Source organism: Phoca vitulina, unplaced genomic scaffold, assembly GCF_004348235.1.
Source record: "Phoca vitulina isolate PV1807 unplaced genomic scaffold, GSC_HSeal_1.0 scaffold14, whole genome shotgun sequence".
In the NCBI taxonomy this organism is placed as follows: Eukaryota; Metazoa; Chordata; class Mammalia; order Carnivora; family Phocidae; genus Phoca; species Phoca vitulina.
In genome coordinates, this window is record NW_022589717.1 from 20,396,293 (window position 1) to 20,423,977 (window position 27,685).

Sequence of the window (27,685 nt, forward strand, 5' to 3'; positions counted from 1 at the left end):
ATCCTTGCAAAATGATGTCCCCGAGCAACTACCAGTATCCAGGGGAAACATCAGTGGTCTTGGTTTTGATCTTGGATTAGCAGACATTGTAGCGTCAGCCTGCTTCTCTAGAAGGGCTTTTGGACAGGAGGTCAAAGAGTAATCAGATTAAGGTTGTTTAAATACCTCCATTAAATTAAGAAAGTAATATTCTAGGAAAGAAGGCCTTGGTACTTTCTTATCAGACTTCAAAGAAAAGATGTACTTTGAGGTCTGACTGAGGTATTTTATAATTTTTTATTTGATCCAGTTTTCTAAGGCATGTTAGAAGAATAACTAACATGGCACATGTCTTTCCTCCCTTCCCCCAAATAAAGATAACCACTAACCAGTCTGGTTATCCCACTAAAACCTTACCATCTTTTATAACACTTGGCTTGTCACACTGTTGCATGAAGCGTCTTCCTCTCCATTGTACTGAGCATGAATTATATGTAGCAAGATTGAAATATTTTCCACAAACAAACTTTTGTTTATGCTTTGAGATGTAACATTTCTGCTCAGGGCTCTGTTGCTTTTTTACAGAATCCATTTTTCCAATTAAAAAATAACATATTAAGAGAGTCTTCTTTTTACCAATTAGGTCAAAGTCCTAAAATTTTAAGACCCAAACCCCATGGTTTAGAGCGAACTGATTCACAAACCATAGGTGACTTTGCTACAAGAAGAAAGGGTATGTACTTTAGCACCGCATGCTGGATGGGGCATTGGGAATTTATTTATTTTGTGATGTTTTTTTCTTAAAAAGTAAAAGAGAAGAGCCTTAAGTACTACTGATGTTGTAAATAAAGCTTCCTAGCACATTATTTCTAAAGTGAATGCTTCCCATAATGTGTGTCTTCCCATTGTGGCTTTCCATAGACCCAAGTCTACTTGTTATGCCATGAATAGCAGCATGATAAATTTGATAATACATGATATTTAGTCTTGTCCTTTTGCATTATTCTCTTAACCTTTTGGACATCCATACATTGTTTTCATTAAGCTTGTGAGCTACTTGTGAGTTCCAAATGCCTTCTTTATTTATATAGAATGTGGTATATATTCTGTTCTGAGACAAAATAAAGAATCACTTCCCATGGATTATTTTATGCCATTACTTAGAATTTGACAGCTTAAACTGCCATTAGCCTTTGGGTTTCAAAAAAGTGAAACATAAGAATTAAAGAAATATGTTCACTAAGCACAATATTCTGTGCTTGTCTATTTTAAGTGTATAGGTGAGCAAGATTTAAACTCAGACTTAATCTAGTCTTCAGAAAATCACATTGAGTTTTTTGTTTTGAATAGACAAAAATACTTACAAGCCCCAGTGAATCTGCATAGTCCTTTAAAATGACCAGCTATTTTATAGTTTGATGGTAATTATAACATAGTTGATTAAAAGTATGAGTTGAGTAAAAGTATGCCCATATATGGACAAAGACTAGAAGAAGGAAACCTAGAAAAATGAAATATTTTTCTTTGGAGTGGCAGGATGAAACGTAACCAAAATATTTACCCAATATGTTTAAATAGTCTCCTAAAATATAATTAATATTAACATATAGTTTTATTTCTTTTGTTCATTTAATTTATTTCTGAAAAATGTTTCATTCTTGACCTTAAGGGCTGAGAGCTCTGTGGTATTTACTAGCGTGGTAATTCTCTGTTGTAATAATGAGGTACATAAGCAAAGACCACTTATAAATCAAGTCAATAAGAATATTAGTGTTTATTATTATTTAATTTGATAAAGGATATTGTTGGCTAAATAAGCTAAAAATTTGAGGTAATTTTTAATAATGGCCTTCTCTCAGAGCTGAGTTTGAGTCTTAAAATGTTATTATTGCTTTCTTTTATTTGTTTTCAGACTGGGCTTGAATTAGTTTAAAAGATTTGGTCAATTCTTTTTTCAGTTTTTGATTTTAGCAAAGTTTGGTGTTTAATGCTTTCTATACATCATATTATATATATAGTTGTATAACTGATGCTTCAGTGTTGAAGAGTAGAAATGTTTTTACATAGAAATTAAAGCTCCATACTTGGGGATAAAATTAGTTTCTAAAAAAAGGAAATAAGGAAATAATGAAAGGTATACATTAAGTAACTAAAGGAATTGGGTCACATTACCCTTTCTTCTCGTTTAGTTTATTTTCATAAAATATTAAATTAAGAAGCAACGTGTTGTAATAGAGCTTTAGACTTTTGAGTCAACAACCATGAAACATTATTGGATTTAGCTTTTGTCACTCATTATTTAGCTGTGTAACCTTGGGCAAATCACGTAACATCCATGAAGCTGGTTTCATGTGTGAAACCAGCTGGTCTTAGATGTACTCTGGCTGTAACGTATAAGTAGAGAGAGTGAGGATCTTGTTTTGTTTTCCAAATTTCTGTATACTGAAGCCTCTTTTTCTCTTTTTCATTTCAGCCAAGCCAGCGCCTTTAGAAATAAAACCTTTGCCAGAATGGGAAGAGCTACAAGCCCCAGTTAGATCTCCCATCACTAGGAGTTTTGCTCGAGAGTAAGTCTTTGTTTAAAATATGTACCTTGATTGTTCACTATAATGGAAAATACCTGGAACAGTGGTTCCCAAAGTATGGTCTGGGAAGCCCCTCCTTTTCGGGTTCTGTGAGGTCAAAACTGTTTTCATTAAGATGCTAAGATGGCTTTTGCCTTTTCCATTCTCTTTGTCTCATGAGTATTTGCTGGACTTTTCCAGAGGCTACATAGTGTTTGATCATATCCCTGGGACAGGTAATAAATAGAAAATATTTGTGTATTTGTGTACACAAAAAAAATTTGTGTAATTTCTAAAGTGAATGCTTTTTTGTTTTTTGTTTTTTGTTTTTTGTTTGTTTTTATGTATAAGTCTATTTTTTTAATTCAATTAATTAACATATAATGTATTACCAGTTTCAGAGGTAGAGGTCAGTGATTCATCAGTCTTATATAATAACCAGTGCTCATTACATCATGTGCCCTCCTTAATATCTACCACGCAGTTACCCCATCCCCCCACCTCTCTCCCCTCCAGCAACCCTCAGTTTGTTTCCTATGATTAAAATTCTCTTATGGTTTGTCTCCCTCTCTGATTTCATCTTGTTTTATTTTTTCTTCCCTTCCCCTATGATCCTCTGTTTTGTTTCTTAAATTCCACATATGAGTGAGATCATATGATAATTGTCTTTCTCTGATTGACTTATTTAGCTTAGCATAATACCCTCTAGTTCCATCCTTGCCACTGGAAATGGCAAGATTTCATTTTTTTGAATGCCGAGTAGTATTCCATTGTGTGTATATATATATATCACATCTTCTTTATCCATTCATCTGTGGATGGACATCTGGGCTCTTTCCATAGTTTGGCTGTTGTGGACATTGCTGCTATAAACACTGGGGTGCATGTGCCCTTTTGGATCACTACATTTGTATCTTTGGGGTTAAATACCCACTAGTGCAATTGCTGGGTCGTAGGGTAGTTCTATTTTCAACTTTTTGAGGAACCTCCATACTGTTTTCCAGAGTAGCTGCACCAGCTTGCATTCCCACCAACAGTGTAAGAGGGTTCCCCTTTCTCCGCATCCTCGCCAACATCTGTCGTTTCCTGACTTGTTAATTTTAGCCATTCTGACTGGTGTGAGGTGGTATCTCATTGAGGTTTTGATTTGTATTTCCCTGATGCCGAGTGATGTTGAGCATTTTTTCATGTGTCGGTTGCCATTTGGATGTCTTCTTTGCAGAAATGGCTGTTCATGCCTTCTGCCCATTTCTTAATTGGATGATTTGTTCTTTGGGTGTTGAGTTTGATAAGTTCTTTATAGATTTTGGATACTAGCCCTTTATCTGATAAGGCATTTGCAAATACCTTCTCACATTCTGTCAGTTGTCTTTCGGTTTTGTCAACTGTTTCCTTTGCCGTGCAAAATCTTTTTATCTTGATGAAGTCCCAATAGTTCATTTTTGCCTTTGTTTCTCTGGCCTTTGGAGACGTGTCTAGCAAGAAGTTGCTGCGGCCAAGGTCACAGAGGTTTCTGCCTATGTTCTTCTCTAGGATTTTGATGGATTCCTGTTTCACATTTAGGTCTTTCATCCATTTTGAGTCTATTTTTATGTATGATGAAAGGAAATGGTCCAGTTTCATTCTTCTGCATGTGGCTGTGCAATTTTCCCAACACCATTTGTTGAAGAGACCATCTTTTTTCTACTGGATATTCTTTCATGCTTTGTCGAAGATCAGCTGACCATAGAGTTGAGGGTCTATTTCCGGGTTCTCTATTCTGTTCCATTGATCTGTGTGTCTGTTTTTGTACCAGTACCATACTGTCTTGATGAATATAGCTTTGTAATAGAGCTTGAAGTCCAGAATTTTGATGCCACCAGCTTTGGGGTTTTTTTTCAACATTCCTTTGGCTATTCAGGGTCTTTTCTGGTTCCATACAAATTTTAGGATTATTTGTTCCAGCTCTGTGAAAAAAGTTGATGGCATTTTGATAGGGATTACAATGAATTGCTCTAGGTAGCACAGACATTTTAACAATATTTGTTCTTCTAATCCATAAACTTGCAATGTTTTTCCATTTCTTTGTGTCTTCCTCAATTTCTTAAATGAGTGATCTATAGTTTTCTGAATACAGATTCTTTGCCTCTTTGGTTAGATTTATTCCTAGGTATCTTACGGTTTTGGTGCAATTGTAAATGGTATCGACTCCTTAATCTCTCTTTCTTCTGTCTCATTGTTAGTGTATAGAAATGCAACTGATTTCTGGGCATTGATTTTATATCCTGCCACTTGAATTCCTGTATGAATTCTAGCAATTTTGGGGTGGGGTCTTTTGGGTTTTTCACATAGAGTATCACGTCATCTGCAAAGAGTGAGAGTTTGACTTCTTTGTCAATTTGGATGCCTTTTATTTCTTTTTGTTGTCTGATTGCTGAGGCTAGGACTTCTAGTACTGTGTTGAATAAAAAATTGGTGAGAGGTGACATGCCTGTCATGTTTCTGACCTTAGGGGGAAAGCTCTCAGTTTTCCCCATTGAGAATGATATTTACTCTGGGCTTTTCATAGATGGCTTCTATGATATTGAGGTATGTTCCCTCTATCCCTACACTGTGAAGAGTTTTAATCAAGAAAGGATGCTGTACTTTGTCAAATGCTTTTTCTGCATCTATTGAGAGGATCATATGGTTCTTGTCCTTTCTTTTATTAATGTGGTGTATCACGTAGATTAATTTGCAGATGTTGAACCAACCTGCAGCCCAGGAATAAATCCCACTTGGTCATGGTGAATAATCCTTTTAATGTACTGTTGGATCCTATTGGCTAGTATCTTGGTGAGAATTTTTGCATCCATATTCATCAGGGATATTGGTCTGTAATTCTTTTTGGTGGGGTCTTTGTCTGGTTTTGGGATCAAGGTAATGCTGGCTTCGTAAAAAGAGTTTGGAAGTTTTCCTTCCGTTTCGATTTTTTGGAACAGTTTCAGAATAGGTATTAATTCTTCTTTCAATTTTTGGTAGAATTCCCCTTGGAAGCCATCTGGCCCTGGGCTCTTTTTTGTTGGGAGATTTTTGATTACTGGTTTCAATTTCCTTGCTGGTTATGGGTCTGTTCAGGTTTTCTATTTCTTCCTGGTTCAGTTTTGATAGTTTATACATCTCTAGGAATGCATCCATTTCTTCCAGATTGCCTAATTTGCTGGCATATAGTTGCTCATAATATGTTCTTATAATTGTTTGTAGTTCTTTGGTGTTGGTTGTGATCTCTCCTCTTTCATTCATGATTGTATTTATTTGGGTACTTTCTCTTTTCTTTTGATAAGTCTGGCCAGGGATTTATCAATTTTATTAATTCTTTCAAAAAACCAGCTTCTAGTTTCATTGATCTGTTCTACTGTTCTTTTGGTTTCTATTTCATTGATTTCTGCTCTGATCTTTATTATTTCTCTTCTCCTGCTGGGTTTAGGCTTTATTTGCTGTTCTTTCTCCAGCTCCTTTAGGTTTAAGGTTAGGTTGTGATTTGAGACTTTGTGTTTTTGAGGAAGGCTTGTATTGCTGTATACGTCCCTCTTAGGACTGCCTTTGTTGAATCCCAAAGATTTTGAACAGTCGTGTTTTCATTTTCATTTGTTTCCATGAATTTTTTTAATTCTTCTTTAATGTCCTGGTTGACTCATTCATTCTTTAGTAGGATGCTCTTTAGCCTCCATGTTTTGAGTTCTTTCCAGATTTCCTCTTGTGATTGAGTTCAACTTTCAAAGCATTGTAGTCTGAAAATATGCAGGGAATGATCCCAATCTTTTGGTTCCGGTTGAGACCTGATTTGTGACCCAGAATGTGATCTATTCTGGAGAATGTTCTGTGTGCAGTAGAGAAGAATATGTATTCTGTTGCTTTGGGATGGAATTTTCTGAGTATATCTGTGAAGTCCATCTGGTCCAGTGTGTCATTTAAAGCCTTTATTTCCTTGTTGATCTTTTGCTTAAATGATCTGTCCATTTCGGTGAGGAGGGTGTTAAAGTCCCCTACTATTATTGTATTATTGTCGATGTGTTTCTTTGATTTTGTTATTAATTGGCTGCTCCCATGTTAGGGGCATAGATACTTAAAATTGTTAGATCTTCTTGTTGGATAGACCCATTAAGTATGATGCAGTGTCCTTCCTCATCTCTTATTACAGTCTTTGGTTTAAAACCTAATTTGTCTGATATAAGGATTGCCACCCCAGCTTTCTTTTGATGTCCATTAGCATGATAAATGGTTTTCCACCCCCTCACTTTCAATCTGGAGGTGTCTTTAGGTCTAAAACGAGTCTCTTGCAGACAGCATATCCCCGGGTCTTGCCTTTTTATCCAATCTGATACCCTTTGTCTTTTGATTGGGGTATTTAGCCCATTTACATTCAGAGTAACTATGGAGAGATGAATTTAGTGCCATTGTATTACCTGTGAAGTTACTGTTTCTGTATATTGTTTCTGTTCCTTTCTGGTTTATGTTACTTTTGGGCTGTCTCTTTGTTTACAGGATCCCCTATAATATTTCTTGCCAGGCTGGTTTAGTGATTAGAAATTCTTTTAGTTTCTGTTTCTCCTGGAAGCTTTTTATCTCTCTTTCTATTTTGAATGACATCCTTGCTGGATAAAGTATTCTTGGCTGTATGTTTTTCTCATTTAGCACACTGAATATATCATGCCAGTCCTTTCTGGCCTGCCAGGTCTCTATGGATAGGTCTGCTGCCAGTCTAATGTTTCTACCCTTGTAGGTTATAGACCTCTTGTCCTGAGCAGCTTTCAGGATTTTCTCCTTGTGAGATTTGCATGTTTCACTATTATATGTTGAGGTTTTGACCTATTTTTATTGACTTTGAGGGGGGTTGTCTGTGCCTCCTGGACTTGAATGCCTGTTTCCTTCCACAGATGAGGGAAGTTCTCAGCTATGATTTGCTCCAATATACCTTCTGTCTCTCTCTTTCTCTCTCTCTCTTTTTTTTTTTTTGTCTTCTTCTGGGATCCCAGTTATTCTAATACTGTTTCACTTTATGGTATCTCTTATCTCTCGAATTTTCCCCTTGTGATCCAGTAGTGTTTCTCTCTCTTTTTCTCGCCTTCCTTATTCTCCATCATTTGGTCTTCTATATCACTAATTCTCTCTTCTGCCTCATTTATCCTAGCAGTTAGAGCCTCCATTTTTTATTGCATCTCATTAATAGCTTTTTTATTTCGACTTGGTTTGATTTTAGTTCTTTTATTTCTCCAGAAAGGGATTCTCTAGTGTCTTCTATGCTTTTTTCAAGCCTAGCTATTATCTTTATAATCATTATTCTGAACTCTAGTTCCAACATCTTACTTATGTCCATACCAATTAGGTCCCTGGCAGTCGGTACTGCCTCTTACTTGCTTTTGAGGTGAATTTTTCTGTCTTGTCATTCTTGCAGAAAGTGGTCACTTTTCTATTTGTGGAGTTGCAGCTGTTCTTTTCTTAGATCTCTGGTTGAGTTCACAGGTGTTCAGAATGATTTGATAGCTATCTAGCTGAATTCCTGGGACCAGACCAGACTAAGGTCTCCTACTCCTCCACCATCCTGGACTATTACTCTTGTGTTTTTAAGAAATGTTCTATTATTTGTAATATGGTAAATAGGTATAACCCAAATAAACAAAGTTCCTTGGGGTTCTCAATAATTTTTAAGGGTGTAAATGGTTCATGAGGCTAGAAATTTCTGAGACCCACTGATCTGGAAAATACGGCAGTTTCTTGTGGGGGTTATTTAATCAAGATTTTTGTGAATATGTGAAGTTACAAACCTGCATTAAATATGTGTTTGTGTTTTATGTGTTCATATAGCTAGTTTTTTTTAACTAGGAACTCTTCAATATTCCTTTTCATATCTGTGACTTTCTACTTATCCCCCAAATCACTGGCAATACTTTTTTTGTTCTACACAAGGAATTTGATGCCTGAAGATATACTTTTTACTATATAGCTATAAACATTAGGTGTGCATTTGAATGTATGCAGTAAGTTGTATTAAAATAAATGTATACAATAAATGATTGTAAACTTTAGTGAATATTTCTGAAAGAATATAAACTATCACTCATTTTTATTTTGGAAGTGATTTTAGAAACTGTTGTTCAGGTTTAGGTTTGTAATAGTAGTTTCTGTAATTAGCTCCTCTAGGTTTCCCTTGTCTCCCCGACCGGATTCAGTGCATAGCACAACTTCAAGCAGCGACTCCCACGACAGTGAAGAGAATTACGTTCCCATGAACCCAAACCTGTCCAGCGAGGACTCAGTACGTAATGTCTGCATCTTCACTTCTGTCTTTCCAAGCAGCCCTTCCAAGTCCTGCATGCCAGGACATTTCTTCCAGTCTCTAAATCTTACCTTATATACTTAAGGAAAAAGGATAGAAGACAATTTTTTAAAAATGCTTTTTAAATAATAATGTTGTAAAGTTTAAAACCAATAAAGCATCAGTGTGTAATATCAGCATCTATAAAGTAGATAAAAATTAGTTAAAAATCATAAAAATTTTATAGTTATATTTCTTCTAAGATATATTTGATTTTTGAAACTATCCAAGAAAATATACTGGAAGTATTTCATAATGCAGTTCTCCAGGCCCACTTTATGGCACTCTTAGAGTGAAATGATCTTATATAGGAGGCCTTTTGATAATCTTTCAATAATATACCCTTAGATGTGGCTTAGATTACAGACCTGTTACAAACCTGATTTGTTTCAGATTGGCTGTATTACCATAAGGCACAAGCATTTGATAATTGTAGCAAGGCTGTGTTCTCCAGAAGTTACATAGTTGCTAGAAAATACTGCAGCTATTTAAGAATACAAGCTATTTTAATGTTGAAATAATATTTTGCTTTTGTTTTCCCTCAAATCAGGTTCAGTGCTTGCTCTGTTAGTTGTATTTTAGTAGATGAGTATATCGGTTATGATTAGGTTCACCTCCAAGTAACAAAAGATAAACAAATTAACAATGACTTTAAACAGACATTTATTTCTTTCTCATATAAAAGTCCAGAGAGGCAAGCCAGGATTGTTGTGGCAGCCCTGTTTTACAAAGTCCTCGGGGACTCTGACCCCTTCCAGTTCTCCTATCCGCCATCTTCTGGGTGTGGTTCACATGCTCCTAGAACAAGGGGTGCTGCACCAGCAATTCACATTCTAAAGCTGCAGAATAGAGGAAAGCCTAGCTGCCTTATAAAGAAGGTTCCCAGAAACTGCCATACACACTGTGTGGCCACATAGACACAAAAGGGGCTGGGAAACATCCTTTGTTCTGAGGGACAGTGGGCCTGGCTAAAAACCCATTCATGTGGGAGAGGGAAAGGCAGATGTTAGGGCACAACCAGGTAGTATCTGCCAGGATAAGCAAGCATGTGATACCAAAATTTGGAATGGGTAACATTTTAGTGACTTTATTTACTTTAAAGCAATATTCTAGAGATTCAAAATAGAATCTCTATCAACAAATTTGTTTTACTTCTTTAATGTACTTTAGGCAAAAACAGGTTCCTCACAAAAATTAGGTGATTTGAAAAGCTTGATGTGGTGCTTAAACTAATTAACTTTGAAATATCAAATTTATACATTGTTCAAAATGAATAAGATAATTTAAAATATTTATATCAGCCCTGGATTAGAATACAAACTAGCTATATCAATAATGCTTTCACTAATTTTTTAAGGCAGAGCAATTTTTATTAATTGGTTTCTGCTTTTGCATTCAAGATTTTTCAACTTGATAAGTGGCGTTTTATTATTTTTATTAATTTATTTTTTTCTCATTATAGTAAATAGACTGGTAAAAGTCTACATAAATCCTCAGTGCAATATCAGAGTACATATTGTTATCAATTTTTATCTTTAGGTGGTTGAATGGATTTTTTTTATTACCAAAGTAATTATTTTCTGAGATACTAAAAGAGTTTCCTTTTGCCCAAAGTAGTAAATTACCATAAAAATCTTGGAAAGGACATGTAATAGGCAAGTTTGGAAATGTGATTTGTCACAAGTTAGTGTTAGGTGAAGGGAAAAGATGAGAAAGAAAAACATTACAATCAGAAAGTCAAAGGAAATTAAGAAAATAAAATTTTCTTTTATCCCTTATATCATTAAGCCAGAAAGGTCCTTTTGCCTGCCAGCTAATGATTTTCTAAAGTACTTCGGTCCTAAGTGTTAGAAATAAGCAAAAATGTTCCCAGTAAAAATATCCACCCCCCCCATTCACAATAGAAAAGCCAGCCACCATTTCCATTTCCTCATGCTGCTAGCTATGAGTTCATCATAGTCCAGACAACTCTTCCTTAGAAAAGAACATGGTAGTTACACCAATGTTTTCCATACCTCTTGGAAGTTGTACATTAATGGAATACCATAGAAATTCACAAGATCTCATTATGCTTGGACTGATGAAGTCAGTAAAAAAAATTGTCTTGGAGAAGTTGAGACAGGATCAGATCAAATCTGGCTTATGCCTACAATGAAGATTAAATTCTGTACATTGAAGTTTCAAAGCATGATACATTTACCATCCTGGTGATCATAGAGCAGGCAGTGTTTAATGAAACCATGATGCTGGCCTATTAATTTACAGAGATCCAAAGTCAGGCATTCGTGAAGTGAACCCTTAAAATGACACTTGAAATTTGGGTGACCGTACCTCACTACTAAAGACATAAATACTGTTATATAACAATGACAACAAAAATACGTTCAACAATTGCCCGTACTTTAAAAAGAATTTTAGAAAATCAAAGCACTACTGTTTTTTTTTTTTTTAAATCATAGAACATTTATGATAACTCCTAGAATCTTAGGGTTTTTCTAAACTGTTTTGGGAAAACACTGGTTTAAAGACTAGAACGCAGGGACAGGTTGTTCCTAGTTGAGATTAGATCAAGAGTAAATGGACTACCTTGCAGGGACACAAATTTTAACAATACTTAAAGATGAAAAAATTTCCAATTCTAATAATAACTAGACAGAAAACAGTTTAACCAGCAATTCTGAGAAATTCTCTTTAGGAACAACTTGAGTTTAAATTAAAATGTACATCATATGAACTCATAGGTTCCTTTCTTAGCCTTGCAATACCATGAACAACGCTAGGCATTTCCAATTAGGGGAATTCCAGGTTTGGGTTCTCTCACGAGTCACATTTGAATACAAAATTTTACACACACACACACACACACACACACACACTTCTGCCTGATTTTTTATGTGAGAATGAAATATGGAGTCATTCAGAAAAAAAAATTTCAGTTTCTTTATGAATTAGGAACAAAAGAGAGGGAAATAGCTATTTGTACTAATTGAGCAGCAAAACTTGCTTACATTTTTTTGTGCCCTAGATGTTATTTTCAATATTTTTTTAATGTTTTATCAGTAGTAGTTGGTAAACTTGGTTTAAAAATCTGTTCCTACAGATAGAGCCCTCACATTCAGTCATGCAGCTTGCTCGCTGCATTAATACGCTGTGTACAGTATGTAATATGTCCGGTAGACTGCAGAGTATTGCCTTTGTGGGCACGTGCAGTTCAGACTGTGTCCTGCTCACCAGGCCGTGGGCCTGGACAGAGCTGTGTAGCCCTACAGGCAGGAACACCTTTTTCTAATTCACAGAAATGTTTCACACGGGCTATCAGCAGCCCTGCTTCAAATGAGGAGATAAATTCAGTATTTAATTTCTAGCAATTTCCTTTCCCTAAATCACAGTTTACTCTGTTTAACTCGAACTAAAAGAAAAGGAGTAGCAATGTAAAAGAATCAACAGGGGGTGTGTGGGTAGCTTAGTTGGTCAAGTGTCCAGCTCTTGATTTTGGCTCAGGTGATGAACTCAGGGTCCTGAGATCAAGCCCTGCCTGGGGCTGTGCACTGGGCGTGGAGCCTGCTTAAGATTCTCTCTCCCTCTCCCTCCACCCCACCCCTGCTGGTATGCACGCCTACACTCTCTCTCTCTTAAAAAAAAAGAACAGAACCAGGTTTATGCAGTTTCCAAATTGTTTTGTTCATTATAATAAGTATAAATTTTAAGTATATTACATCATTACAGTTTTCTTCAGAAGTATGAGATAATATGTGAATATTCATATGTACGTGATAGAAGACACAAGGATGGAAGCTGCTAATGAATATGTATATAGTCTTGCCTATGAGAAGTCCAGAACATTTCTGGGTGAGGTTAAAAGCAGCAAGGCAGGGAAACAAGGCATTTGTTGGCACACGTTTAGAAGGACTGTTGTAATTAGCGTAGAGGATATATGTGCAGGGGCATAAATTCATGTCATCCTTTCCTTCTTATTCAGCATTGATCTTCAGGTTCCTAATAGCCTGTTGCTTTTACATTTTTCTGCCTCAGGCTTTTTTGTTTTTATCATTTATTGCCATCCTCTATCTTCCTTTTTCCTTTATCTTTTTTTAGAAAGTAGCCCTTCTATGGTACAATTCCTATTAGGACGGAAGAGATAAGGCTAAAGAGAAGACAGAAGAAATGAAGTGGTAAAAATTCCAGATGGTTGAAACAAAACAAATTTTGCCAGTGGAGTAATTGTTCATAGCCTTTAGTTAACATACATATTATAAACTAATTTCAGTGTGAGAGCTTTTTTTTTTTAAGATTTACTTATTTATTTATTTGAGAGAGAGAGAGAAAGTGCAAGCAGGAGGAGGGCCAGAGGGAGAGGGAGACTCAAGCAGACTCCCCGCTGAACACAGAGCCGACCGCATGATCCTAAGATCATGACCTGAGCCTAAACCCAGAGTCGATTGCTCAACTGACTGAGCCCACCAAGTGCCCAACATGAAAGCCTTTAAATAAAACATAGAACTTACTAAAAATTTTAATTAGAAAGCAAGGAGTGAAAGGATCTGTTAGTTTAAAGATATAATTGTGTAAAGATACCATTTTAATAATGTTCAGGTGGTCCTATCACAACTAACTGTAGCTTCATGTTTTAGTCTTAGTTTGAACCAAGTTTGACTTTTGAAACTGCATTTAACTTGCTCTAAGCTAAGTTGTAACTAATTTTATTAATATTACTTATTTTCCTCCAATCCTCAAAGGTTACTTAACTTTCTAAGCAGACATTGTTTTAAGCCATATCCTCTTGAAATAAATATTTTGGCTTTAATAGATGATAAACAAGATAAGCAGTATGTCTCATGGATGTCCAACAGTTGATTTTGTTGTATCACCATTTTTAGAATCTTTTTGGCAGTAATAGTCTTGATGGAAGAAGCAGTCCTATGGTCAAGCCCAAAGGAGACAAACAAGTGGAATACCTGGATCTAGACTTAGATTCTGGGAAATCCACACCACCACGTAAGGTAAGTGAAATCTCATTCTATAAACACAATCAGCTCACCTTTTGTAAACCCACAGACTCATGTTTCCTTTGGGGAAATTTTATTAGTATGTTTAATTTAAATTTAGTAAAGTCTGTTACTTAATATTGTTTCATAAATCACAATTAACAAAGTTATGGAGACTAATAAGTTAATTTTTTCCTTTTTGATGGTACAGAAATTATACACTTCTTCTCTTTTAGTGGTTACTGTTGAAGTGCTTGCTTAACAAAATCTGAAGTTAATCATTGTCTTCATTCTCTCACATTACTCCCCTTCTGACTTACGTGCTATTTTTGTCCAATGTTGTGGTTTTTTTCCTTTTGTTAAATCCACAAATTACACAATAGTACTATTAGTAGTATTCTTTATAATATAGACAGTGTTTACTTACATTTTCCTACATACTTGCAAACTTCTCTTTCTTATCATTTCTTCTTGTATTTTAGCCCTTCCTCCCATAATCATTTTTTTTTCTTTTTTTCTTGGGGGGGGCGGTGGGAGGGGCATGTGGGGAGAAGAGCAGAGGGAGAGGGAGAGAGAATCTTAAGCAGGCTCCACACCCAGCATGGAGCCCAACATGGGGCTCCATCTCGCGACCCTGAGATCATGACCTGAGCTGAAATCAGGAGTTGGATGCTTAACCGATGAGCCACCCAGCTGCCCCCATTAATCATTTTCTCTTCCTCCTGGAATACATCTTTTAGAAGTTCCTCTTGGGGAGGGGGGTGCGGGGTGTCTGTTAGTGGTAAATTCTTGCAATTTTTGTTTGAGTGAAACATCTGTATTTTGCCCTCATTCTTGAAAAAGAGTTTTTCTGAGTTCACAGTTCTTGATTGGCAATAAATTTCTCTCTCAACACGTAGAAAATACTGTTCACTATCATCTGTCTTCCAATGTTCTGTTGAAAAGTATGCTGTCAATTTAATTACAGTTCCTTTGTAGATAATTTGTCTTTTTTGTCTGACTGATGTTAATCTTTTTTATATCTTTAGTATTCTGCATGTTTACTACAATGTATCTAGACATAGATTGCTTTTTATTTATCATGCTTGATGGAAGTTGTGCTGTTTTTATTTCTGGATATGTATTTTTTATCAGTTCTGGAAAAGTCCCAGTCATTATCACTCTTTTTCCCCCAGTCATTATCTCTTTAAATATAGCTTTTCAACTATTCCTCTTATCCTCTCATTTGAGGTTTCTTATTAGAGATTAGTTAGAACTTATTTTATTTTCCATATCTCTTCACTTTTTCATATTTTCTCTCTATTCATCTCTTTGTACTTACCTGGATAATTTCTTTAGATCTGTCACCAAGTTCACTAATTCCCAATTATCCTGTTTAACCCATTGTTTAATTTTTAATTTCAGTTATTTTTATTTCTAAAATGAAATTTTGCTTGTTTTTTAAAATATGCCTAGCTCTTTGGAATAGTTTCTTATATCTTGTTATTTTATTCCTTTTATTTAGTTTTCTTGATTCCTTTAAAGATTTTATACATACATATTTTATACTGTTTATTGTCATTTCAATATCTGAAGTCCTTGGAGGTCTGAATCTGTGTTTGTTATTTCTGCTCACTCTTGATAGCTCGTTTACTTCCATGTTTTATACATTTTTTTGCAAATTCATTTTGCTGAGCATATCTGTGGGAATCCCATGGACCTAATTTCCTTCGAAATAGATTTGCATTTTCTTGTGCTGGGAAGCACTCTAGGACCACCTCAGTTCCCTTCAGGGGTCCCTAGCTTAACAGGATGGTCTCAAATTGGGCAAGCCCTCCCACCCGGGGCCTCCTGATTGCGTCGCTGAGATTGACATTCATCCTGAAGACAACTGTAAAGTTTACCTTGAGCAGCTCTTCGTCCCCTCTGTTTCCCTCACACCTTGGGTATTTCTCTTACTTTCTAGAGAGCCCAGCAATGCATTAGTAATTACATGTGTTTTAAGTTAGTTAGTATTTAGTTGTATTTTAGAAGCAAGAGGTCCTGAGGCGCCTGGGTGGCTCAGTCAGTTAGGGCATCTGCCTTCGGCTCAGGTCATGATCCCAGAGTCCTGGAATTGAACCTCACATCGGGCTCCCTGCTGAGAGGGAGAAGCAGGCTCCCTCTCCCTCTGCCACTCCCCCTGCCACTCCCCTGGCTTGTGCACAGTCTCTCGCTTTCTCTCCCTCAAATAAATAAATAAAATCTTAAAAAAAAAAAAGAAGAGGTCCTGTCGGCCTATGTAGTTTGCCATTCTTGAAATACTGCTTTTAAAAAAAACATTTCTTAGCTCTGAAAGTGAACACTGATACATGTTCTCAGGACTTGAAAAAGTGAAGCTTAAGCTAAAGGGAGAAGCAAGCTGTGTATCTTAAGATGAACCAGGTGTCTGCAATCCCTATTTTACAAGAATTCCATCTGTGTTAGGAGCATTAGTCTGCATTCTTTTACATAGTGATTTTAAATTTAAGGGGAAAACAGTATACAGTTAGGAGAAAAATAACATTGTTAAATTGAGGTAATGTTATTTTATGTGTGTGATCCAATAGAATTTCAGGAGTTATTCACAGCATGTGAGTGTCAATGTTTTAAGACTAAATTTCACTCAGAACTCTTTTTATATGTGGGGCTTTATGGTGTTTTTCTTTGCTTTTTAGCAAAAGAGCAGTGGCTCGGGCAGCAGTGTAGCTGATGAGAGAGTAGATTATGTTGTGGTTGACCAACAGAAGACCCTGGCCCTAAAGAGTACCCGGGAAGCCTGGACAGACGGGAGACAGTCCACAGAATCTGAAACACCAGCCAAGATTGTGAAATGAAAATATTGCTTCACTGTTTCTGAACAAAAGAGAACTGAATTGTAAAGATAAATCCTGTTTAACTGAAGATGACTTGACACTTCTGTTCTAGGTAGATCCTCAACTGAGTAGAATTGAAGTCAAAGGACCTTTCAGACATAATCAAACAATTTAGACTGTAAATGGTGCTTTGTGGTATCTGAACAATTCATAACATGTAAATAATGTGGGAAAATAGTATTGTCTAGCTCCCAGAGAAACATTTGTTCCATAGTTAACTCACTTGTAGTATTACTGTATTTATGCACTTTTTCATTTAAAACGTTGGTTTGGGTATTCCCAAATGTTCCTTAACATAATTCCTTTGGGAGTTCTTGTTTTTCCTCACACTACTCTATATAACAATACTAGGTTAACTAAGCTACTTTTAGATTTGGAAATTGCTCTTTAAACTGCACTCTAACAACATTAAAATGAGAAGTAGATCCACAATTTACCTTTCTACCTGAAACTTGAGGTGATAACCATTAGCTTAAACTACAGAGTATATTGGACTCATCATTCACTGCTTTCCAAAATGCTGAGGATGATATATGTACTGGTGTCAGGAACTAATTCTCTGGTTCATGTACATTTAGTTTTCAATGGTGGAACTTTATTATATTTTGTTAATTACAGTGTTTTTGGTTCATTGAGTGGAGATTCTGCCGGGTGGGATCTTACACCTTGGAGTACACTATAAAGTAAGCCTACAGATCACTTACAGTATGCGGTGATGATGTGCTCTCAACTTGTTAACGTGTATTAAACTTTACATTATTTGCAAAACATAGGTTATATAACTAATCAGGTACGTACCAGGCACTGATGTGCTAATACACTGATCAGGTTTAGACAATGAGCTTTAGTAGTGTTCTTGTAAGTCCTAATATTGGTTTCCAGTTTGGACTTAATCAAACATTCACTGTTAGTTATAGCAACATACTGTGATTTTTTTAATTAGACAGTAATTCAGATTTATTACTCTTAAGAATGAAATTCTGTCTTTTGACACCATAGTGCCCTTTCTATGATTTTTTTAGCTTTATATTCTTCTTGGCCTTATATTTAAATCCCTATGCAATTAATATTTTATATCTACATTTAAAAAAAATAGATGTTCTATAATTGATTCTCATATGTAGCACCTATTGCTTTTCCAGTAAAAGAATTAAGCATTTTGTACTGTGATTTCTATTCACTGCCCTAATTCAAGAAATACTGAAGCATTGCTGTAATGTGAAATCTTATAGTCATGGACCTCTTCCAACCAGATTTCTGAAATGACCAGAGGAATTATATAATTCTGTCTCACCTATTATATGGTCCTGTGACATGATATCAAAACCACAAATTTTATATAGTGAGGCTACAATTATGTTTATCTGTTTTGGCTTTGCAGTATAATTTAGAAAGCAGGTATAGTTGTTTGCTTGTTTTTTAACTAAGTTACATACAATCTCTTATTGATTTGAGCTTACTAACAGTTTTTGGAGGGGGCAGAGATAGGAGTGCCCACAGCTGAGGCATGATTCCCTCCATTCAGACCTCTGACTGTTGCTTGAGTACACACAGATGTGCCCTGATATCTGGTCTCTTGGCCATAGTACTGTGCCTAATCAATGTAATGGGTTTATTTCCCCAACTCGTGAACTAAAAAATGTTCATAACATGATGAATTGTAGACTAGTAACATTTGATGCTTTTAAATGTTTGCTTCTTTTTAAACAAAAACTAAAACCCAGAAGTGAATTTTCAGGTGGATTTTTAAATAAAAAGATTGTTTGAATTTGGTGTGCGCAAACTGTTTTATAATGAAACCACAAAATAAAATCCAGAATTATTGAAGTGTGCCTAAACTATTAAAACACACAACACAGTTGATGTGTGAAGATGCTAAAATGTGTTAATGTGGAAGGTGAACACATTTTCAGATTTAGAACACAACAATAAGTATATTCAATAAGTATATTATTAATTAAAAAATGGAAATCTTATTTAAAGCTACCTACCAAAAGAGTCTAAGGCAATAGACTAACTTTTTTAGTGTAGTTTTTCAATTTTTTACAAGTTATCATTTTTGAAGACCTGCAGCACTCTAATTTATAGACGTTTTCCCACTGTGCAGAGTAATTTAAGAATTGAAATGTATTAGGCAGTTTGTGTTAGAAAATGAAATCACGTTAACACATTGTATTAACAAATTAAAAGACAGTTTCTTATGGAGCATTATTTTCCAAACATTTTTTAGCAGTGGGATCTTTCTTCAATAATATTTCATGTAACCCCAACACATAAAGCCTGAAAAGTTCATTTTATCAGTGTAAATATTTTGGATTCGCATTTAAGTTTATTTCTTAGTCCACTACTAGGAATAAAATTTGCGAATAACACAAACGTGTAATTGGCATTATAGAGTTGGCGAAAAACCTTAGCAGCCAATTTGTTTTATTTGCATATTATCAAGGACGTTTTGATTCACACAAACATAAGTAAGTGTAAATAATAGCAGGTTTTAAACACACATCTCAGAAGATTCTTTAATTAGAGATAGCTGAAGTAGTATTCCAAGGTTTAAAAAAAAAATTATTCTTGTAGTGGAAGGGGGATATGTAACACATTAGAATGTGCATTTTTATTAAGTTTTAAAAATACACATTTATAAAAACAAAATTTTTTAAAACCCTAATCACCTCCAAGAAGCTGAGTTTTGGCCAGGCAAGAGTTGGAAACGACTGGTTAATCATGTGACAGTTACATTATAAGTCAGAAGTGTTTTCTCCCACGTTTGATGTTTTCTATTTTTTTATTCCTTACTTTGAATAGCTGTAAAATTTTATGAAGGTTTGAATACCAAAGCACAGTTCTGCTTTTAAGAATTGAAATTTAAACTTGAATAATTTAAGCTACTTAACCCATGGAAGGTATCACTTAGTAAGCTATAAAAGATGGTTTTTATCTATACTCTATACTTTCATCAATATCGTATAAGCTACTGTGAGCATTTTAGAGAATCCCATAAGGTACTACTATGAGTGTGTGTGTGTGTGTGTGTGTGTGTGTATAGCATTGTATTTAATCACAGACTAAATTTGATAGAGAAATACTGCTATACTTGCACATTAAGGTCATAAGTCAATTTCTTCTGGAGTATAATTAACGGGGGTCACAATCTTCATATTCATAAATGCACTTAAACTGGAAATTGAACAGTGTTTGTTTTTCTTTTTCTACTAGTAGGAAGTTGTCTGCTTACCCCCCTTTAACGAAAACAGTATTTTTGATATTTTTTAAAACGTTAGCTACTTTATGCCTGTAGACTATACCATAGACAGTGATCATAATTCTTGGATGCTTTCAAACGCTCTTAGTGCCTCTTTCTTTGGCCCACTGAAAGTATTGGTATTAGTATTTTGAATGAATACAGAGCCTGTAAAATTTTAGAGACAAGGTGAGCCGATCCCTCCTAATCCTGTCTTTGAGTCATTCTGGTAGGTCTTGTCCTTTATTGTCAAATAAGCAATCAGGTCCATGGCAGGGGTTGTACATATGATCAAGTAGATACAGGGAGAGAGACATACATATATATATATATCCTAGGGTAAGATTGATTGTCAATAACATCTGATATGTTATATGTAAATCTGTATATAATTTAAAATACTGACTGCTCTGAGATGAAAAGCCATGGTGTAAATGAATAATATAGACATTATAGGCTTGATAGAATGAAAAGTTGATTGCCAGGTTGTGGAGATAATTGGTTTTTACTCTGACTAAATATGTTTATATATTACTATAGCTTGAAATAGTTTAGTTTGTCTTCTCTTCCGTAAACTTAACTTTCTTTAGGTTCATTATAATGTTTATTATGAGTTTCAGTAAACTGTTTAGTCAAGGGATTAACATAGCTTCTACTTTCTTTACCTAAAAAGACATGGCTTTGTGTAAGTTGTTGTAACCTGAATCGATTGTTGATAATCATCCCAAATTTCAGTAGCAAAATCTTATGTATAAGTTTATTTTCCCCCTCTTGCACTACTTTTTTTGTAAAGATCCAATTGTAGATATTTTCTGCTACCAAATAAAACTTTTCAAACAATTTGGTTTCAAGACTTTAGTCAGTTTGGATACTGAGACTGTGAACCAAGAAAGACATATAAATTTATATTTCTAACCCTTCCTTAGAGTCTATCTAAATAAAAAAAGAAAAAACCAATTCTGCCATTTATTGTATGTTGTCCCTTGAACAACATGGGTTTGAACTGTGTGGGTCCACTTACAGATTTTTTTCAGTAAATACAGAGCAGTACTCTAAATGTATTTTCCTTATGATTTTCTTAATAGCATTTTGCTAGCTTTATTTATTGTAAGAATACAGTATATAATACACATAACACCAAATATGAATTAATAGACTATATTATCAGTAAGGCATCTGGTCAACAGTAGATTAAGGCATCTGGGTGGCTCACTTGGTTAAGCATCTGCCTTCGGCTCAGTTCATGATCCCAGGGTCCTGGGATCGAGGCTCACATGGGGCTCCCTGCTCAGCGGGAAGTCTGCTTCTCCCTCTGCCTGCCGCTCCCCCTGCTTGTGTGCGCTCTCTCTCTCTCCCTCTCTCTCTCTCTCTCTCCCTCTCTCTGACAAATCTTTAAAAAAAAAACTAGATTATTAGTAGTTAAGTGTTAGGGAAATCAAAAGTTACATGTAGGCTTTTGACTGTGCAAGGGGTCAGCATCCCTAAGTCTTGTTCAAGAATCAGCTGTACTTTCCCAGCCCTACTTCCATAGGGTCACTCATTTTCTACAACCAAGGTCTCACTAGATGATGCTGAAATACAATCATCACACTCATAATAAGAAAAACCTCTGAGACTGTTGCCACATGCATATGCCCTGTTACGCCTTCATTTAGCCAAGTGCTCCCAGCCTTTTGTTGAGTAAAAGGCCAATAAATAAGGGTCTGCATGCAACCTTTTCCATCAGAAAATACTTTTTATATATAAAACATGATTTGGGAAATGATAACTGGCTGGGCTTTTTCATTTCTGTGAGTTTTCAAACATCTCCAGTACTTCATAAAACCCCAAGAATGGCCACGTCGGTCCTTTGGCCTACTCATTCCAGCATTAGGTATTTGGGGAGTTTGGGGAATGTGAGATTATCTTTGAGATCATGCACTCCTCATCTGTGTTTCTGTCACCTTATAAATGATGACACTTCTGACTATTTGCATATTATTTCTTTGGAAAAAAGCTGCTTTCTCTGGTAAACACTTTTTGAGTTACAGTTTTATTAGAGTTTTATAGAGAATAACTTGGCAATTCTGTGGATTTGTTATTGCATATTTAAAAGCTGAGTCAGTGATGGGAGGCATTTTATTAACTTGTGATGGGTAACATTCCTCCTTTATTTCCCTTTTTTAAAATTAAAAATATTTTTGTAATAAAATAAGTGAACATGTATAGAAAACTAAGTTTCTAAGATGTGTTTCTGTACTTCATTAGAACAGGGTTTTATTACTATTACAGTTTTTATGTTGGTGATTAACTCTTAGCATAATATGTCTCTGATTTTGTGTTCCATGTGATGCCCAGAACATTTGGAATACTCAATGTGAGGGATGTACAGTATACAGAAAAGGAAACAAATCAAATCCCTCCAAAAGCCCACTTTCTCAAATACAGTATTGTGATGGTTGTATCAACTTGGCTAGGCTGTTGTGCCCATGTGTTTGTCCAAACACTAGTCTAGATGTTGCTGTGAAGGTATTTTGTAAATGTGATTAAAGCATATCACCCTCCATAATATGGATAGACCTCATCCAATCAGTTGAAGGTTTTAAGAGCAAAAGCTGAGGTTTCCCACAGAAGGATATCTGCCTCAAGACTGTAGCATAGAAATCCTGCCTGGGTTTCCAGCCTGTCAGCCTGCCCTACAAATTTCAAACTTGCCAGTGCCCACAATTGTGTGAACCAATTCCTTAAAATAAATCTCTCCCATAGATAAATGGATAGATGGATGGGTCAACGGGTAGATCAATCAGTCGATTCTGTCGGTCTGTCTGGTAAACCCTGACTGATACCAGTATTAATTCATTAATCTGAGTGCCTGTTACGCATATACCAAGCAATGATTTTTGAGGTTTAACTTGAAATATACTGGCAGTCTCTACTCCAAAATTATTTTCTCTTCTAAAATTAAAGTGTCCGTGAATTTCTGAAGCCATTTACTAACAGTGAAACATGTTTCTCCTTATGCTAGCCATAACTTTTGTCTTTCAGGAACCATTACACTGGCATGAGGGGGAGACAGTATGCTAAAAGAAACAAAGATTATTAGATTCTTGCTGGGTGAGGCACAGTATCTTCTTAACAGAATTCCATTTGCTACTCTCAGGTTGTGGTCTTGACTGTTGTCACATATTATGACCTTAAGACATTTATTTAATTATTCCTGCTTTAAATTTCTCTTGTGTATGTGAGACACATATCCTATATACCTCTAAAACTAGTTCTGTAAAAACACTTCGTCAAAACAATGAGACTGAAAGTTGCTCACTCCAATCCTTAGACAAAGCAATAATTCTGAAGTTCAGACTAAGAAGAAAGTACTGTTGTCTCACATTTCAATTCTACTGGATGGTGGCCTATTAAAAATTAAATCATTAGCTCCTAGTGTGGCATTATGCTAGGTGCTGTAGGAAACAAATTTACATCATCTTTATATTTAAAAATGTGTGAAATAACATTATATGAGACAGTAAATTACTTCTGAGGTACCAATGATGAGCTACTGAAGAAGACTCAAAGTATCATAGTCAAGAAAAGCTTCAAAGAGATGGAGATTGAGCTGGGTCTTGTAGGGTTGGCAAGAAGGAAAGAGGGCATCTGAAAAGACAACAATATGAACAATTTATTATTAGTTTACTATTGTTTTGTGAGAAGAGGGATGTAAAAATGTCAGAAGAGGCAAAATATGGAGAGCTGTGTATCAGGTCGAAGGTTATGAATACTGTACTAGTTATCTAATGCTGTAACAAACCAAAATGTAATGGCTTATAGGCATAATAAAAAAGTCATTTATTCTCAGTTTCCATGGTCAGAAATTTAGGATTGTCTTGGCTGGGCAGTTCTGGCTCAGAGTCTTTAATAAAATGATGGTCAAACTTCTCCAAAGAAGACATACAAATGGCTAACAGACACGTGAAAAAAATGCTCAACATCACTAGTCATCAGGGAAATACAAATCAAAACCACAATGAGATACCAGTTAGAATGGCAAAAATTAACAAAACAGGAAACAACAAATGTTGGCGAGAATATGGAGAAAGGGGAACCCTCTTACACTGTTGGTGGGAATGCAAGCTGGTGCAGCCACTCTGGAAAACAGTATGGAGGTTCCTCAAGATGTTAAAAATAGAGCTACCCTATGACCCAGCAATTGCACTACTGAGTATTTATCCCAAAGATACAGATGTGGTGGAAAGAAGGGGTACATGCACCCAGGTGTTCATAGCAGCAATGTCCAAAATAGCCAAACTGTGGAAGGAAACGAGATGCCCTTTAACAGGTGAATGGATAAAGAAGATGTGGTCCATATATACAATGGAATATTACTCAGCCATCAGAAAGGATGAATACCCACCATTTGCATCGACAGGGATGGAACTGGAGAGGATTGTGTTAAGTGAAATAAGTCAAGCAGAGAAAGACAATTATCATATGGTTTCACTCCTATGTGGAACACAAGGAATAGCATGGAGGAACATAGGGGAAGGGAGTGAAATCTGAAGGGGGAGAAATCAGAGAGGGAGACAAACCACGAGAGACTCTGGACTCCAGAAAACAAACTGAGGGTTTTAGAGAGGAGGGGGTGGGGGGATGGGGTAACAGGGTGATGGGCATTAAGGAGGGCACGTGTTGTGATGAGCACTGGGTGTTATACACAACTAATGACTCACTGAGCACTACATCAAAAACTAAGGATGTGCTGTACAGTGGCTAACTGAACATAATAAAAAATAAAAAATTAAAAAAATAAAATGACAGTCAAATCAGCTGAATTTATAGTCATCTTGGGGCTGAAGGATCTGCTTCCAAGGCAGCTCATGCACGTACTGGCAAATTGGTAGGAAGCCTGTGTCCGTCTTCGTGTGGGCTTCTTCACAGAGCTGCTTGAGTATCCTCGTGGTATGGTGGCTGGCTTCCCCCAAAGCTAGTAATCCCCAGCACTAAGCATAGGCTTCAGTGTCTTCTATGACGTGGGCTTGGAAGCCACACACTGTCATCTCTGTTGTACTCTAATGCGTCATACAGTCCACCCCTGATTGATTGTGGAAGAAAACTTACAAAGACATGAATACCAGGAAGTAAGGATCGCTGGAAGCGTCTTAGAGGCTAGCTACCACAAAGGCAGAGTTGGGTGTTAAGAGATGAAGCCAGTGGGGCGCCTGGGTGGCTCAGTCATTAAGCGTCTGCCTTCGGCTCAGGTCATGATCCCAGGGTCCTGGGATGGAGCCCCGCATCGGGCTCTCTGCTCAGCGGGAAGCCTGCTTCTCCCTCTCCCACTCCCCCTGCTTGTGTTCCCTCTCTCGCTGTGTCTCTCTCTGTCAAATAAATAAATAATCTTTAAAAAAAAAAAGAAGAGATGAGGCCAAGGATGGAAGGTCTTGAGAACCAAGTGGAACTCAAGTGCATTGGGAATTAAGGACTTTAAAACATCAGAACAAGCCTAAGCATTGAAAGAGTAGGCCACAGGAAGTAAGGAAATCATTCTAAACCCAGGTCTAGGAGTATAGCTGTGTGTTCTCATAAAATCCAAAGCTATTTAACAGTTACTGAAACATTGTGTTTTATATTTATTCTTATCCCCATAATACTGTAGGTAGGTACTACTATTCTCTCCAACTTTCGAGTTCCAATTGAGACAACTCAGTGAGTATTTCCTTCAGCTCACCTACCCAAAGGTAATGGCTCCTTCCTCTGAGAGTAACACAATTCGTAACTCTTAACAGATTTTTCTTATTTGGCTTTTATGATGGGTTATTAGTTTGCTGGGGCGCCCATTACAAAGTGCCATCACAGACTGGGAGGCTTAAAACCAGAAACTTATTTTCTCACAAGTCTGGAGGCTGGAAGTCCAATTATCAAGGTGTTGGCAGGTTTGCTTTCTTCTGAGGCCTCTATCATTGGCTTTTAGATGGCCATCTTCTATGTCTTCTATCTTTCCTCTGTTCATGCAAGCCCTTGTATCTTTCTCCTCTTATGACACTAGTGACACTGGATTAGAGCTTATGCTTAATTGAAGGTAGGATGACCCTTATGACCTCAATCAACCTTAATTATCTCTTGAAAGGCCCTAGCCCCAGAAGCAGTTATAGTCCAAGGTACTCCAAGTTAGGACTTCAACATTAATTTGGGGGCAGGAGGGGAGAGAATTCATCGCATAACAGATGGCTATATTTATCTCATCTACCTGGCTGAAAGTACCTTGGAATAAAAACTGTGTCTTCTCCATCATCCTATCAGTCACATTGCTGGCAGGAAAAGATGGCACATTCAAAGAAGTAATTGAAGAGAGTCAAGTGAAAGAACTACTCCACATCTGTGGGTGAGGTTAAGGGAACCAACAAGGGTGGTTAAAAATGCTTAGCGACAGTCAGAAGCCATTAATATTTCTAGAACTAAGAAGGCAAGTGGAGGGTACTCTGACTGATGTCCAGCAAGATCTGTGCACCACTAGATGCTTTCATCTTAGGTAGGAGAACACAACCACTACCAAAAGCAGACCAGAAGGGAGGAAGTCAGTTTACTTCTTCCATGACTTGCCATTAGGTAAAATTGACTAGCAGCCAGGAATAATCAAGGAGATGAATATAGGGGTCAGCCTCCCATGGCACATGTCAAGGCAGAGAAGGGGAGAGGGCATGATCAGGCAGGGCAGAGAAAATCTTTAACAGTATTCATAAGCATTACCATGTCATCAAGCCATCAAGGAAATAAAGGGTCTGTAGAAGGCTGGCTTGCTTAACAGCTGATCCAACCTCTTTTTCGAGTGCCATCCTGTACTTCAGGATCTGTAAGGATAAAAAGTACATTTCCTGACTTCCTTGCAGCTAGGCTTTTGCTCTGACCTCCCTGCTAGTCACATTCACTTAAACTCAGAAACTCAGTCAGTGGGGAGACAGCCAGAACTTGGTGGGGCCTCAATATCGTTAAATCTAGCAGCTTGCATTTAGTCAATAAGCAATGAGTTCCCGATCTTTGGCTCACAGCCAAGGTGGGCTATTCCGCACCTTCCTGGCACTCTGGCTGTGTGATCCTGGATTCAAAAGTTGGTGCCACGGTTTCCTGAGCCCAGAGGCCTGATGGTTCCCATGTGTGGTGGTTCTGTGGCATTGTTCTAAGAATCATCCCTCAAGACCCTTCACACCTGCTGGCGATTGCAAACTCTTAATTCTCTACCTTGAATTCATTTTTGTTTAAAATTATTAGTGACTGACGTCTGCTGAAAAGTGACACAGGAGCCAAGCCTCTTGCATTCTGGATTTTTTTTTCTTACCCTCATATTGTAAGACTGTGTAATTAAAGAAAATTTGGGGGAGAAACAGAAAAAGTACCCACAAACTATGTTACTTCACTATCTTTGCCTGAATGTGCAATTGGATTCTGGGTTTTTTTTGCATTGACTACTGTCATAAATATTTTTGCAGATGTGAAGGATCTGAATCGTCATCTTTAAAGAATGCATAATATTCCTTCCAATATTTTCAGATACTCAATGATAATATCCAATGTTGATAGGGGTGTGGAGAGTAGAACACTACCATATACTACCACTAGGATCATAAGTTGGTACAATGTTTTTAAACAGCACTTTATCAATACAATCTTAAAGTCTTAAAACTGTACTTAACCTTTTGCCCAGCAATTGCATTTCAAGTAATTAACCCCAAAGCATTAATCTA

At 36.5% G+C, this 27,685-nt stretch overlaps 1 protein-coding gene across 1 annotated transcript in view; it reads left to right on the forward strand.

The window, feature by feature from the left end:
• The window catches only part of GAB1 (GRB2 associated binding protein 1), a 124,270-nt gene extending 103,298 nt beyond the window's left edge, over positions 1–20,972 (forward strand). The window contains 5 exon segments of the mRNA XM_032412911.1: positions 623–712; positions 2,453–2,546; positions 8,694–8,817; positions 13,755–13,877; positions 16,538–20,972. Coding sequence (XP_032268802.1) covers positions 623–712; positions 2,453–2,546; positions 8,694–8,817; positions 13,755–13,877; positions 16,538–16,696 — 590 coding nt within the window. The 3' untranslated portion in view covers positions 16,697–20,972.
• Positions 20,973–27,685: the final 6,713 nt, after the last annotated feature.